The following is a 16,123-nucleotide window of genomic DNA, read 5'->3' as shown; positions in this document are numbered from 1 at the left end:
TCTTTTCTTTTCTTTTCTTTTCTTTTCTTTTCTTTTCTTTTCTTTTCGGTGTGTTTAAATAAAGGTAAGGAAGCCCTTCCAGAAAAATGTGTCCAGCAGCTCAGACTTAATAGCTATTGCACATTTGAAGAGGCTTGACTAGATAAAGTTCTCTGCTATGGTGAAGAAAAGTCCAGTAATCTGGACATTGTTTTACATTTTAAATCTTTGGAAACTTCTTTTTAAATTATACTTCTTATTTTGGGATAATTGTAGATTCATATGCAGTTTGTAAGAAGCAATACAGAGAGCCAGAGTAATTTTTACTCCGTTTCTGGTGGTGATAACATTTTGCACAACCAAAATACTGATATTTAAAAAAAATTTTTTTAATGTTCATTTATTATTCATTTATTATTTATTATTATTATAGAGCACGAGCTGGGAAGGGGCAGATAGAGAGGGAGACACAGAATCTGAAGCAGGCTCCAGGCTCTGCGCGGTCGGCACAGAGCCCGACGTGGGGCTTGAACCCACAGACTGTGAGATCATGACCTGAACTGAAGTTGGTCCCTTAACCAACTGAGCCTTGCAGGCACCCCCCAAGATACTGATATTGATACAATCAAGATACAGAATAGTCTTTGGAAACTTTTACATGATTTAAATTTTTTTAAGTGTTTATTTTTGAGAGAGAGAGAGACAGAGCATGAGCAGGGGAGGGGCAGAGAGAGAGGGAGACCCAGAATTCCAAGCAGGCTCCAGACTCGGAGCTGTCAGCACAGAGTCCGACATAGAGCTCTAACTCAGAGTGAGATCATGACCTGAGCTGAAGTTGGTCGCTTAACCAACTGAGCCACCCAGGCACCCCTTAAGTGATTTTTTTTTAAGTTTATTTATTTTGAGAGAGAGAATGGGAGCATGAGTGGGGGAGGGGCAGAGAGAGAAGGAGAGAATCTCAAGCAGGTTCAGTGCCATTAGCGCAGAGCCTGATGTGGGGCTTGAGAGAGAGATCATGACCTGAGCCAAAACCAAGAGTCAGGACACTTAACCAACTGGGCCATCTAGGTGCCCCAAACTTTTAAATGATTTGAGCACTATAATAATCATTTCCACAAGTCAGAAACATTCCTTTGAATTCTAAAATTGCTAAGTAATGTCTTAGGAGATATATGGGGTGTGGGAAGGTAGTGCTCAGTGATGACAGGCCGCTTACTGTGCTGTCTAGAGTATTTACTCACCTTTCTTTTTTTCCAGGAGTTTTAGGCAATTGACAACCAGTTGCAAGTTGACCTGAAGGCGATCAGCTTTGAAGGCAGAGATGAACATGATTTCACCAGGAGGCACTGCAGGCAGCTCGCAAATCACCTTGCTGAGCCAGTTTTGCAGAGAAAGAGTTATCAATGTCATGGGGGCATTAGTTTTTCCACATTTACTTTATGCATTCAATAGGCCCCTGTAAGGAATTTCTGGCTGTTTGGCAGTGGCCTAAATGTACTTGCTTCTGTGTGGCCCAATTCCCGAGATACGATTCTTGCAATTCAAGTAAGGGTTAGTTAGGTTTCCTTCAGTTTATTCCAATCTATGTTCTGACTGCAACTTTTCAGAGTTCTTCAGGAAGTTTCTGACAAAAATGAAAGCCTTTGGCAAGTGTCTGAGGAAGTAGACAACAGATCAAGATTCCCCTCCCCAAAGGATATATTAGTCACTTATGGAGAAATTCCAAGACCTCATTGAAAATAAAATATTAATGAATATGAAAGGGGGATCCCCCATTGGAATCAGGAGAGAGCACATAACATGAAAAGCATATGGAGGGGCGCCTGGGTGGCTCAGTCAGTTAAGTGTCCGACTTCAGGTCATGATCTCACGGTTTGTGGGTTTGTCAAGCCCAGCGTCAGACTCCGTGCTGACACCTCAGAGCCTGGAGCCTGCTTCAGATTCTGTGTCTCCCTCTGTCTCTGCCCTGTCCCTGCTCGTGCTGTCTGTCTCTCTCTCAAAAATAAATAAACATTAAAAAAATTAAAAAGAAATAAAAAAGCATGTAGAAATAAGGACACAGAATTGTTCAGAGAAATAGATAAAACGGAACCTTGAAAACTGCACATTTCTACATTTGGACATCTAGAAAACTTTTGAAAAATAATCTAATATCAGGCACCAACACATTTCTAGGGAAAGCTAAATCTGCTAAGTATTTCTATAATTTCAACATATACTTGAGATGAATTGTTGTTTCTCCCATTGGCATCCAAAGATAAAGTTCTTTCCCAAAATGGCACCCTTGCATGCTGAGCCATACAAGCAAAAAGACAGGACAGTATGAAAACCATCTATTTTTCTTGTGATGACACACGCGGTCTCCTCAACTGCCAGCACTTCTCTCTGGTTTGATCCCTTAATGTCAAAAAAGAGTTGGGATAGTTGTCTAAACTTCCCCTGCCATACTATAGGTCTAGAAAAATCAACAATGAGGAACTAAGCAACACAGACAGAGCTGGTTTGAAACTCCTGCCTGCTTAGGGAGAAGAATAACTAGCTTAGCAGGGTTTTGTGGTCACTTGTTTTCCTTCCAAAGAGTAACTCAAACTCTCCCATCACACAAATTCAATCTACACCCATCAAATAAATTCAATGGGAATCCAAGGAAAGAGAAGAGGTAGACAAAACAGACTGAAGTATAACTTTTCAGTTCCCAAATGTCTCAACTACTTTAAAATTTTTCCTTTCATGGGGCAGGAAAGAAATTTTTTTAATGAAAAAAAAAAATCCTTTCACTTCATCACTTCTTAAAACCCCATGGAAATTAAACAAACAAACTTGGTAAAAGAAAATGAAGGACTTTCAGATGAGAGAGACTGAAAACAGGTAATAAATAGGCAAAACTGGAGTAGAAATGAGGAATTGAGAGCAAAAATATTAGCAAGGAGAGTCTCCCAGTTTGAGATATCTTTTTGAAATTTCATTCAAGAATTATTTTTTGAGCCAGCTACAGTGAATAAGACCCTGGGTTTACTTACTATAAATAACTTACATAGAGAATGATACAGATTCCAGACAATAACACAGATTTCTGGAGAAATGAGGTAACTTTTGGATATTTTAGTGTCTTAAATCCAAAAACTATGTTAGTTTACTTATCACTAACATTCCTGTAAAACTGTCTCTATGGAGCTTCCTACCGTCAATATGTACAACCAGAGAAATGAAGATTGCTTGGAGTTCTAGAAGAGGATACAGCAGAGATATGACCCACTCTTTTGGGACTGCAGCATCAAACCAGGAAATCACCTGTGTCTCACCGATCAGAACATGCTGTGTTTTTTTAAAAACCAGACTCGCCTTTGTACTATGTAATCATGTTAATGGCTGGTAGCCAAAAAATTCTTTTTGCTTGCATCTACCTGTGTCTGCTCTTTCAATTTTGTCTGAAACACTGGCTCTCTGAGAATGTGTCTTGATCTGGGAGAAAATGGCTATCCTTGAATACACCTGGATGATCCAAGGGTCTCTATCTTGGCCTATTTTTTAAAATACTGATTTGAATTTATTGATATGGAAAAAAATGGCAAAGACAGCAGTACGTGTATCATTTTCATGTAAAAAAGAGTATAGGCTTATTTATTTGTTTATCTTGGCAGTTTTAATGCCAATTTAGTGAGCTAAGCAATGAACTACAAACCAGAATGCCAGTTAGTGCTAAAACGGAGTCACTGAGTGACCACAGGACTTCCTTCTTGGCCAAATTGAGAGAGAAGACAACTGTCATGAATAATACTAATATCCTCGAAGCACAGCCCTCTGCTGATTTAGATGGCTACAGATGAGTAGCTTCAGTGTTTCACCCGCTGGTGCAAGGTATGTGTGTGCAGTGGTGGGGCGGGATTCAATGATTTTGATAATCCTTTGTGACTTTCCAGGTCAGAAAATACCAAAACTGAGGTCTACTGATTGCCTAGAAAGAATCTTAGAAGAGACCATATACTCTATTTGTATTTTAACTTACTCATCTTAATATTTCTAAGATAACATTCTCATAAAAAATCCAAATAAGTCCCTTTTGTATCTTTTGATTACCACCCAGTGCCACTTTTCTCTCCCAAGATAACCAATGTTAACTAGTTGTTACATATCCTTCCATTCCTTTTCTGTATAAATACATAAAGATGACTTTATATATGTTATGTTTCACATTAAATGCAGGATATCACATTGTACATATTTGCTTACATTTTCACTTACAATGTTTATAGAGAGCTCTTTTATCTACATTTTACTACCACCCTTTCATCTAATTTAAGCTCCTCATTTTCCAGAAGTGGAAACCTAAGCCTAAAGTAGTAAAATGACTTTCTCCTAAGGTCAGATAGCTACAGAATAGGGACGAGAGCCCAGCCAGTACTTTTAAAATCAAACAGAAATCATTCGTTATTTGGTGAAAAGAGTTTGCAGAAACTGAAAGGGGGAAAATCCACTCAGAATCCAGTCTCTCCAATAGTTAAACTTATTTTTTCCCTCTGGTTTGTTTTTGTATACAGAACTACTTTTTTACACAGTTGTAATCAGAGTACAAATTCGACTGGCTTTCACTTTTTGTTAATCAGATGTTTATGTTACTATGAAGATGGCTAGTTAATTGGCAATGAATGGTGACTTAATATTTAATCGAGTAGTCAAAACCTCTTCCTACTAAATCAAGCTCCTTCCCACTGTATGAACCAACCCCCTTCCTCTCATCCCGCAAATTCTCACCACTGTTTCATCTTCCCCTAAATCCTAGGTCCGGTCCATTCTCATGCCCCTGAAAGCCATTTCTCAACTCAAAGAGCTCCCATCTCTACCCTGGGTCTCCAGGGAGATCACCTTACTACTCTCCCGGGCAGGGGTCTCCTCGGAGTTCCCCGAGGTTCCCAAGAAGAGGCTTCACGAGTTAGGCCTGGGAGATCCAGGACGTGAGGGTCGCTATTGGCCACGCCCCAGGCTCTGTTTGGGAACCCCCAGAATTTACAGGAGTACAGAGACTGCAGGGGTCATGGTGGGGTCAGGGTGAGAGGGCCGGCCCAGCCTTCTTCACGTGACCCTATTTCCCCAGGGGAGGAGTTCGTTTTTCCCACCAGAGGGGGCGCTGGGGGCGAGGGGTGAGGGGCGACAGGGGCCGGCTCCCTCCCTTCCCGGGTACTCCTGGGCGTTGCTCCTGGGCTCGGGCCCTGACGCCATCTGCTTGCGACGGGGGCGGAACGCACTTGACGCCATCTCCGGGCGCCCGGCTGGGGGGGGGCGCTGGGTGTGGGGCGGCTCCGGGGCCGGGGATGGCGGCGGCCGCGGTCGCGGTGGCTCCGGGACGAGCGGGAGGAGCCCGAGGAGCGCCGTGAGATGGGCCGGTGAGTGTCGCCGGCAGTGCGGGCCGCTGGGCCTGCCTCACTGAGGCCACGCAGGCCTGGGCTCTAAGCTCTGGAGGAAGTGGCCTCCTGGAACCCATTGCCCCGCCGGACCGGGGCCCAAGAACCGCGAACCCGGGGAGCGAAAGAGGCCGCGCCTAGAGTCCCGCGCGCTTTTCTCCGGCCTGGCCCAGAAGGCGGCCTCAGGCCCTGGAGCCCCCGCGGCTGTGTCCCCAGGGCCGGGGTGTCCCAGTCTTTGGTGCGGGAAGGGGCCCCCGAACAAGGAAGCATCGTCTGCAGGGCCTTGCCTCTGCCCCTCCGTTTGAAGGGTCGACCCCCCACCCCTAAACGTTGAATTTCTAATTTCGGGCCCTACCCTTGTGGAAGCAAGGATTGCAGGATCACGAGAAGCCATAACACGTAGTCTCTTCCAAGCTCCACTCTTTTCTGGCGGGCGCACCTCACCGAATTTTGGGCTCAATCTCTTGATTCTGGACTCTGGCAACGTTGGCAGCTCTCCAGGACGGACTCCCATCCCCGTTAGCTCGGTCAGGGTCACAAGCCGCGTCTACACCCTGAGAAGTCCTCTTTGAGCCCCTCCTGAAGCCGAGGTTTCGGATTCCGAAATGTGTTTTCCGTTGTGGGAACCTGGTGCACAGGCTTGACTCTTTGTTGTCATTCCCTCACCTTTTGCCTCTTTTAATTCTTTTATTAGGCTGTGTTTGGCTAACCCAGAGGCAGGTTTTCCTTAAGGTTTTAGTTGCAGGAAGCAAAGATCGTTCAGGGATTGGAGATGTGACCCCAATTTCTGTTGCCAGTGAGGGAGAAAGCTAATTGCTTTTCAGCTGGAACTGAAGCTGCCAAAGAAGGGACGCAGGACTTGTGCCCACCGTGTAATTTGTATTTATGAAACTGAGAATTTTTCTTTCCCCCAGGTTTTCCTATCTCATCACCTTTTCCTGTACATACACACCTTGCCACTCGATTAAAGAGATAAATGTTGCCTTCAGTTTGATTAGAGGCTTGCAGTTCTGTAGGACTTGGACAGGACAGTGGGTAGTTTCTCGGAGTACTGGTCAATATTACTTTAGCTGTTTTGAGAGATTAAGGTTCCTTTCTTGAGTGCTTGATGTTAATGGCATGTGTAGATTAAGATATTGATAGTTTAATGTGGGTTTTGTTTCCCCATTGTTAGCTACATGCGGACCAAGGCTGTGTTTTCATTTTCTGTCACACCTGATTCAGCACTTGGTACGAAGCTGTCATTCAGAACATTTTACCCACACACACACAAAGGATCCTTTTTTTTTTTTTACCCTGAAAATCCGTTAATAAGGCTTCCCCTTGAGTGACTCCCCCTTGACCTCTTTTTCTGCCCCAGAAACATAAATAATTGTTCTTTTTCTCTAGTGCCACTTTTGTCATTTAAATAACCTCCACATCTGTTTTCATCATCCCTGAATAAAGGTGAAATCAATACAGTTGATTTTTCCAGCTTCCCATTGGTCACATGGGAATAAATGTTGAGTCTTCCATTTTTGGTTGTGCATTTACCTGAAATTGGGATTGGAAGTAAATTTAACCTTTGGGAATGGATACAGGTAGAGAATGAAGAATATGACATTAAGGAAAACAACGAAGCTTGAAAATTTTTCTTCAGGGATGTCTTTCTACAAATTAGAGCTTAAGACATAGCCTTTTCTCTATTCAAATGCCTACACACTCTGGATAAATGTACTGTTACCTCAGGAGCAGAGGATGAGGCAGGGACTCATGGACTTTAATGTTTTTGTGGCTTTAGAATTACCTTTCTGGATGACTCAGGGGAAAGTGAGAGTCTAGGCTCCTGCTTACTTTATCCCTATTTCTTTTTCTAGGCTCCCAAGGCAGTGGGGAGGACACTGCTTCTTACTACAGCTGCTCAGAGGCACCACTGGAAGCTCAGGTAATAACAGGAGCTTTGGACACCTTCTTGCAGAAAAAGCATCTGGGATTCAAGAGTGGAAAAACAGAACACAGTGTGATACGCAGATCTAAAGAACTGGAGCCTTGATTGGAAGAAATAGGTGACAAAGTTTGTATGCATTGAAATGTTCAGAACAAAAGGATACTTTATGACAATGGACAAAAGCACGTATGAAAGGTGACAGAAAGGGGAGAGAGAACTTTCTTATGAATCATATAGGCCTATGATAGTAATAAGCAGTTTGAAGGAATGGAGCCAGAATTTTAGGAAGTTGTTCCTAGAGCAGACCTACAATGGAAAAGGAGCCATTGGCAAAAGAAAATACACAGGACAATAGAAAGAGAATGAATGAAGAAAGTACATTGAAGATGGCCAATGAGAAGAAAAGAAGTCTTTCCAGACTAGGGGTAAAAAGTCTATTTGAGGTCAGAAGAGTTTTGTTGCTCTTTAGGGAGGAGGAGAAACAGATAAATTATGGAACACACTAGTACAATCATTCTCCCCAAAGGGCCCAAATTTGAATGTAGTATTTCATGGGGCAATGAAGATACTATTTTTCATTGACACCTGGGTCTTTGAGATAGTGGTGATATGAGGCAAAGGAGGATGAGAGTATAACCAGGTCTGGGGTGGGGGTGGGGGTGGGGGGATGGGAAAAGGTGAGATCATAACCCAAATTAGGCTGGGGAAAGGAAGCAAGGATGAGGTCATATGTTCAGGAAAGAAGATAGCACAGTAGTCTTTGGTGACAAAAGGAGAAGCTTAGGAAAAAGAACCAGCAGCAAAGACCATGTGGTCAAATCTTCTCTTAGGGAAGAAGGCTGGGAAGAGTCAAGGTCCCTGTCAAGGCACAACTAATCAGGAAGATGGCGGTCTCTCTGGGGTTGTAGAGCCCACAGGTTATTTACATATCATTGAGTGTTTATTCTTGTAGCTGTCTGTGGTTTCCCTATTTCTTTCATATCCTGGGCTGGATGGATAGGGGAGTGGCATCCTTGTTTGCCTCTTTCTCATACATTATTCCCCTGGCAGCACCCTTTGTAACATCTTCCTCCATAGGCATGGTTTCTGCTACTTCCTTTGACTTGGTTCACCCCTAGGTTACTTTTCTTTGCTTCTGATTTGTTCCCTAGCAGATGTGGGCGCCCCAGCCAGCAGCAGAGAGGGGTGCAGGGGAGCCACAGAGAAGCCCCTTCTGATGCCCCAAGGAGCAAGCCGACCCCTTCCAGGCTCAAGGAACACCACAAAGCAATATGAAACCTGTTCATGAGAGGAGTCAGGAATGCCTTCCACCAAAGAAACGAGACCTCCCCGTGACCAGCGAGGATATGGGGAGAACTACCAGCTGCTCAACTAACCACACACCCTCCAGTGATGCCTCTGAATGGTCCCGAGGGGTTGTGGTGGCCGGGCAGAGCCAGGCAGGAGCCAGAGTCAGCCTGGGGGGTGATGGAGCTGAGGCCATCACTGGTCTGACAGTGGACCAGTATGGTATGCTGTATAAGGTGGCTGTGCCACCTGCTACCTTCTCCCCAACTGGCCTCCCATCTGTGGTGAACATGAGCCCCTTGCCCCCCACATTTAATGTAGCGTCTTCACTGATTCAACATCCAGGAATCCACTATCCCCCAATCCACTATGCTCAACTCCCGTCCACCTCTCTGCAGTTTATCGGGTCTCCTTATAGCCTTCCCTATGCTGTGCCACCTAATTTCCTACCAAGTCCCCTCCTTTCTCCTTCTGCCAACCTCGCCACCTCTCACCTTCCTCACTTTGTGCCATATGCCTCACTCCTGGCAGAAGGAGCCACTCCTCCCCCCCCAGGCTTCCTCCCCAGCCCACTCATTCAACAAAGTCCCTTCTGCCACCTCCCCACCTGGGCAGTTGCCACATCACTCGAGTACTCAGCCGCTGGACCTTGCTCCAGGCCGGATGCCCATTTATTATCAGATGTCCAGGCTACCTGCTGGGTACACTTTGCATGAAACCCCTCCAGCAGGTGCCAGCCCAGTTCTTACCCCTCAGGAGGGCCAGTCTGCTCTGGAAGCAGCCGCTGCCAATGGACAGAGACAGCGAGAACGAAACTTAGTAAGACGGGAAAGCGAAGCCCTCGACTCCCCCAACAGCAAGAGTGAAGGCCAGGGACTGGTGCCAGTGGTAGAATGTGTGGTGGATGGACAGTTGTTTTCAGGTTCTCAGACTGCACGGGTGGAGGTGGCAGTGCCAGCACACCGAGGGACCCCAGACACCGACCTTGAGGTCCAGCGGGTGGTTGGCGCTTTAGCTTCTCAGGACTATCGTGTGGTGACAGCTCAGAGGAAGGATGAGCCCAGCCCTCTCAACCTGTCCCATCATACACCCGACCATCAGGGTGAGGGGCGAGGGTCAGCCAGGAACCCAGCAGAGATGGCCGAGAAAAATCAGGCCCAAGGGTTCTACCCTCAATCCCATCAGGAACCGGTGAAACACAGACCTTTACCCAAAGCAATGGTTGTAGCCAATGGCAACCTGGTGCCCACTGGAACTGACCCAGGTCTGCTACCCATGGGCTCGGAGATCCTGGTGGCATCAAGTTTGGACATGCAGGCCAGAGCCACCTTCCCAGATAAGGAGCCAACGCCACCCCCCATTACCTCCTCCCACGTGCCCTCCCATTTCATGAAAGGCGCCATCATCCAGCTGGCTACAGGGGAGCTGAAGCGGGTGGAGGACCTCCAGACCCAGGACTTTGTGCGCAGTGCCGAAGTGAGCGGGGGGCTGAAGATTGACTCTAGCACGGTCGTGGACATTCAGGAGAGCCAGTGGCCTGGATTTGTCATGCTGCATTTCGTGGTTGGTGAGCAGCAGAGCAAAGTGAGCATCGAGGTGCCCCCTGAGCACCCCTTCTTTGTATATGGCCAGGGCTGGTCCTCCTGCAGCCCCGGGAGGACTGCACAGCTCTTCTCTTTGCCCTGCCATCGGCTGCAGGTGGGAGATGTCTGCATCTCTATCAGTTTACAGAGCTTGAACAGTAACTCAGTTTCTCAGGCTAGCTGTGCTCCCCCAGGCCAGCTGGGTCCCCCCCGAGAAAGGCCTGAGAGGACAGTCTTGGGACCCAGAGAGCAATGTGACAGTGAGGGGAAGAGCCAGCCGCCAGGTGAGGGCTCCCAAATGGTAGAGCCCTCGCAGCCGGAGCCTGGTGCTCAGGCCTGCTGGCCAGCCCCAAGCTTCCAAAGATACAGCATGCAAGGGGAGGAGGCACGGGCTGCGCTGCTCCGTCCCTCTTTCATTTCACAGGAGGTAAAGCTGTCCATCGAAGGGCGTTCCAATGCAGGAAAATGAACCTCTCTCCCAGACCAGGACTGGGGCTTCACCCCAGAGCTGGGCCTCACCGTGAGCAGGCAGAGGATTTGCACATGCCGAGCAGGGAATGGCTCTCTTGGCAGTGAGATTGGGGGGAAAGAGGAGGCATGAAGGCAGCCTCCCAAGGCAGGGTCTGTTGCTCATTACCCCATGGCAGCCTTTCAGGACAGCCCCAGAGGGTGCTGCGATGGAGAGCAGCAGGCTTGAGCCAAGGAAGGATGGGGGTGCACACAAGATAAGAAACATTCCAAATATCAGGGCCTCCCTGTTCTTTCCTCCCCATCCCTAGCTCCTGCAAGGGGAAAGTTGGGCTTTGGGGGCAGGTGGCAGAGGGAGGGAGCAAAGAAAGAGCCAAAAATGATGATCCACAGCTTATAGTAGCAGTTCAACTGTCTGAAGTTTTTTTCCTTTCTTTTTTGTGGTGGGAGGGCAGGAAGCCCCATGATTGGGATTAAGAGGGTTCCCACCCAGAACTCTTCTTTTGAGAGCTGTGCACTTTAAAGGGTGATTTTGTTACAGATGTCTGTGGGTTTGTGGGGGAGGAGCACTCATCTACAGGACTCTGCTTGATTCTGTGCTTCAGCCCTTTCCCATCTCCCCACCATTCCTCCCACAAGGCTTCTAGCACCAGGAGAGAGAGAAACCCCTCCAGGGTTCAGAGTGAAGTACTGCTTTGGCAGGGACCCAGTCAGGGGACTTTAGGAGAAAGACCTGATGGCCAGTTGACCGGGTTCTAGGCAGGGCTTCTGGAAAGGTAGCTGATGTAACAAAGCTCCTCCTACCCAGCATGCCAGACCTACTTCGAAATTGTACTGAATTTCTAGTTGGTAATGGTGACTTTTGAAAGAACCAGTGGACCTTTTTACCCAGTCCCCTACTCTCCTCTGTCTATGTTGTGCCTAAGTGCCTGCGCTGTCCCCACCCTTCTGCTGCCCTAACCTCTGCATGGTGTCTTGACCTGGGCCTGATTTGTAGCTGCACTGCCTTTCCCCTTCTGCACAATTGTTTTTGTCTCCTCTGACCAAGACCTCTTGTTTTTGGTGTGTAGGGGTCTCTTTGATTTCCTTTTTAGTTATATTTCCTATTTTTAAAAACTCATAAAGAATCATGTCCCCTCCTCTTCTGCAGCTGAACAGCTTGGTAGAGAAACAAGAAGGGAACTGTGCCCTGGGTCAGGGCAAATACACCTGGCTGGGCAGTGCCCATCCTGGCGTTTTTACATAGCCCCTCCCATCTTATTCCACTTCCTGTCAGCAATCAGGCTTCTCCCAGCCATCCCCTCCCACAGCCAGCTCTGAGGTTCTGGGATAAGGGTCTTGATAAGTTTCCAGTACCCGAAGTCTTCTAGATTTCATTTCGTGGTGGAGAATTCCTCTGCAAAGAGCATTCTTAATCTTAGTTGCATTTGTCCCCTTGTGTCTTAAGCCCATGTTTTCTTCACAACTTTTAGCATCAGCTTGGACTGTGGGTTTCCACTGGGTATTGAGAATTAGGCTCCCCCACCAGCTTTCAGGTGGGTGGGTGGGTTTTTTGTTTGTTTTTCAGGGGTCTTCAGACTCTTGAAGCAACTCAGGGTATTGTCCACCCAGCTCTCTGGTGAGGCTTCTCCCATAATATGATCCTGGCATTTTCTTTAGAAATGTACTTGGACTGGCCGAGGCCTTGCCTGCCATCAGGAGTCCCAAACCTCTGAGGTCTGATCTCTGCTCTGTCAAGGACTTCAGGCAAGTCTTGTGACCTCTCGCTCTTTCACTTCCTCCCCAGCTGCCAAATGGGGATTAATAATCTTACCTACCTCCTGGGGGGAGGGGGAGTTCTGAGAATGGAGTCATTCTTAGTGTTCTGGTGCTAAAGGTTGTTCTCCGGGGGGAACTAAGTGACTGAGACCGGCTTGTTTGCTCCAAGCCCTACATGCCACTGTTTCATTCCTAGAGAGCAATTACCTGGTCAGTCAGGTTTTAGGGGCCCATCCAAAGGAAGCTGCTGACCTGACTGTGAGTACTTAAGTCTCCAGGTCACCTCAGAACCAAACACCAACTGTGTGTGGTAAACACTCAACCTTGTATGCATGTGGGATCATCGCCTTTCCCTTCTCTGTCCCCCATTTTCTCTGAATGCTGCTTTCTCTGGCTTGTTTCCTACAGAGGAGGCCTGTGGGAATAAGTCTTGAGGAATCCTCTCGGATGACAGCCCCAGGAGAAGGCCTCATCTCTGACTGTTCCGTGGTCAACTCATTCCTAGGGATTATTGTTTGCACGGGTTTCTCAGAAACATCCTTCCTCATAGGAAGGCTCACCAACTGAATACAGTGGCATTCACACAGTAGACACTCAAGAAGTGTTCCCCGAGGACACCAATTGAGCTTCCTCTTGTGGGAGCAAACCTATGTCCAACCAGATACAGTAGTTTAAATCAAGTAACGCTCCACTTCCCAGCCTGGTAATTTCCACTGAATCCTGGAAAGAGAAAATCTTGTGCACAAGTTGGGCCCTGACCTTTCTGCTGCTGTTCTCTTCTGTCTCTTGCTGGTGAAGGAATATCAGCAGCTCTTCTAGTACCATGCCATGTGTATGTAATTTATTAATACTCGGTTTTGCAAAGCTGCGGAGGTGTGTTTTGTCAAGTATGGGCTCCCAGGAGCAGAGGCTCTGTGCTCTAAATCTTGGTCAGAGCTGTGGCATTCTGCTTGCCTTTTCCTTCTGGTTCAGTCTTTTCTTCCAGGCATGAGAAATAAAAGGAGCCTGTGGTGTATCTGTTCTTCCTTAAAGGAATTTCATACGTCTGTAAGAGACCTAAGAGCAGTTTGGGGATAGTGAGCATTTTAGTGGAAGCTGTCAGCTTTTTGGGAAATGGGCAGTTGAAGCAGGCCAGAGCCACTCCCTTGTCAGTAGTAGGAGATTCCCACAGTTAAGGAGTAGAAAGGAGGCCTGCTAACTCTGGCACTGAACAGGAGTGGCTTTGTACCGATTTGGGAGTAGAGTGACTAGGTAAAGGATGAGTAATATGCCCAAGTCTTGGATCATCATTCCTATCAAGATTAGTGTACGTGGGGAGGGGTGGGGGGCATGGAGGGTGGTGGTGTGGGGGAAGGGAATTCAGAGCTGAATGCTTGTACCCAAGGGGAGGGCCCCTAGCAGATCTGGACTGACCCTTCTACATTTTTGGTCCCAGTCAGTTGTAACACCAAGGGCTTTGGTCTGTGCTGCTTTGCCACTGCTGCTGTCTGCTCACTGTCCTGCCTGCTACCCTTTATAGCTCCCTGTCCTTCCATGTCTGAGCATAGAGGGGAAATCCAGGCATCCTGTCCACTCTTACCTGTGCAAGTGTTACTTTATAGCAAAGTCCTATTGAATAGGGATAGTATGAAATGCTGCTGGTGGGCTGGTGAATCCAAAGGGATATGGCTTCAGTGCTTGCTGGGAGCCCTTTGGCTCCAAAATCTGTCTTGAGGGAGAAGCAAGCCGGTCTTATTAGTGGGTGTTTTCTATGTATTAATCGCTTTCCTTTGTGGTATCTTGTATCCTGTTTTTAAAATAAATGATGAGGAACCAGGTTAGGGCCTGTGTCAGCATCCTAGGGAGGTTCATCTGGCTCCAGTTAAGTGGATTCTGGGACTGGAGAGCATTTAAACTTTGACTGACATAGCCCCTCTGTGGGTTTAGTTTTATTTTTACTAGTGGACATCATAGGAGATAAACAGGGTGGTGATATGATTTAGACCTGCAACAAGCAGGCACATTGGAGAGGTGAATGATCACACTGGAGATGAAGGGTGGATGTGGGTTGACTGGGAAAGGGCCTGGGTCCATTGGAGTAAAGATACCTGATTAACTGAACTGGCCATGGAGATTAGGTCACAGTCTTAAGAGCAAAGGGTAGAGGTCAAGTTTTAGGGAGACTTCCTGGCCTCCTAGGGCTAAGTTTAATAAACCACACCGAAGTTACAATACTTTCCAGATGAGAAAAAGTGTACACTACAGTTGAAGAGCTGGACCGTGTAAGGTGGATGTTGACCAGGAACCTATTAGCCCTTTGCTGGGAAGCCTTCACCATCCAGCTTCCCTGGGCTAGGGAAGGCCTCCCACATTATGCAATAATAAAATAAGCATCTGGGTCTTTGCAGCTATCAGTTGCTCTTTCAACTCTAGGGTCCATCTTTGGGCCAGAAACCTGGTCTGGGCCTGGGATGACACCAGCCCTCGATGCTAGAGTTGACTGCACTCTCTCCTTACCTGCAGACTATGCACAGTGCCTGGGGTGGAAGGAGGAGAGCTGGTGCGGTTTGCCCTGCTGAGCCTCCCCAGCAGGAACAGTAGTAATAAATGCACTTTTCACACTAAGGTTTCTTTATTAGTTCTCCTGTTAAGCCTAGATCCTCCCCTGGTAGATTGCAAACTCAGTCTGTGTGATCCCAAAGCCATTCTACTGCAGATGCCCAGCAGTGAAGATGGCCTCAAATTGGGTTCCTGTCTGCAGTGTGTATGGCAGCAGCCCATGTGCCTTTACCTATTGTCAAACTTGCAAGCATTTATTTCTGTCTTTATGACTGTCACGGGGACTGAGGTTCTTCAGAGAGAGGGAGCTGGTGACACAGTGGTTTTACACCCACTCCCTAGACAGGGAGTTTGCACGTGGTTGTGAGCTGTGAGTGGTTAGTGCATTGCTAGTATTGCTGAAGGCAGGGTGCATCCCTCATTTGCTTGATACACTCAAGAGAATATAGATTGTGTTGGGAAGAGACTGACTGTACTCGTGGCAAACTTGAAGTATTAAAATAAGGCTGTCCCCTACAACCTTCCTAGTCACACACAGGATCCCTGTAGCCAAAACAGTATATGTTCCAGCTGCAGAGAGCAGACTGCTCTCAGCTTGCACAGCACCTTAGGGGAGGGAAGAATATATGGATAGGGAATGGGGTGGAGATAGGAAAGCAGGAATGTTGTCATCCAGGTGGCTTTAGGGTCCTGAGGAGTAAAGAAGGATGGCACTGGGGAGGTCTGGATGGATCTGATTTGTGTAGGAGTTCCCTGTAGATAAATTACTGATCCCCCAACTACTATCCCCAGTATGTAATGGCTGAATTAATATGTAATCAACTGCATTGTATCTAAAGCCTTAGAACTAGTCAGGTGCTCCCCCCACCCAGTACCATTTCTTACCCTCTAATCCTACCTGATCTTTAACAAAGCATTAATAATTCTAAGGATAATCTCTATTTTGTTGTGCTTTTTTGTAACTGTTTTAAATAAATCAATTTGTACTGTATATTTGTACTTTTGTGAGATCCTTTTTGCTGTTTTACCATTTTAAGTCTCTGTACTTGGCTACACACAGATTGTATTTTTATTGTTAATGCTCTTCTTATGGATACCTGCATTTAACTTGTGGACTATGTAAACACAATATATATCAATATCTATATATCTATATATCTATCTATATAAACTACTAGCTTTTC

The 16,123-nt window shown here is 46.8% G+C and overlaps 1 protein-coding gene and 1 long non-coding RNA gene across 2 annotated transcripts in view; both read left to right on the top strand.

Moving 5' to 3' along the window:
• The window catches only part of LOC125916379 (uncharacterized), a 27,812-nt gene extending 24,434 nt beyond the window's left edge, over nt 1-3,378 (top strand). Inside the window, exon 2 of the long non-coding RNA XR_007455893.1 lies at nt 1,237-3,378. This is a non-coding gene — a long non-coding RNA (uncharacterized LOC125916379). The remainder of the gene's footprint in view (nt 1-1,236) is intronic.
• A 1,858-nt stretch (nt 3,379-5,236) lies between these two features.
• On the top strand, nt 5,237-16,123 carry ATXN1L (ataxin 1 like). The gene is given in 4 exon segments (XM_049622532.1): nt 5,237-5,360; nt 7,235-7,302; nt 8,457-9,137; nt 9,139-16,123. Coding segments are annotated over 2 exon segments (2,067 nt in total). The 5' UTR covers nt 5,237-5,360; nt 7,235-7,302; nt 8,457-8,576; the 3' UTR covers nt 10,645-16,123.

This window comes from Panthera uncia (genome assembly GCF_023721935.1).
Source record: "Panthera uncia isolate 11264 chromosome E2 unlocalized genomic scaffold, Puncia_PCG_1.0 HiC_scaffold_20, whole genome shotgun sequence".
Classification (NCBI taxonomy): Eukaryota; Metazoa; Chordata; class Mammalia; order Carnivora; family Felidae; genus Panthera; species Panthera uncia.
Note: the sequence above shows the minus strand (reverse complement) of the source record. Positions and strands in the feature narration are given on the sequence as shown.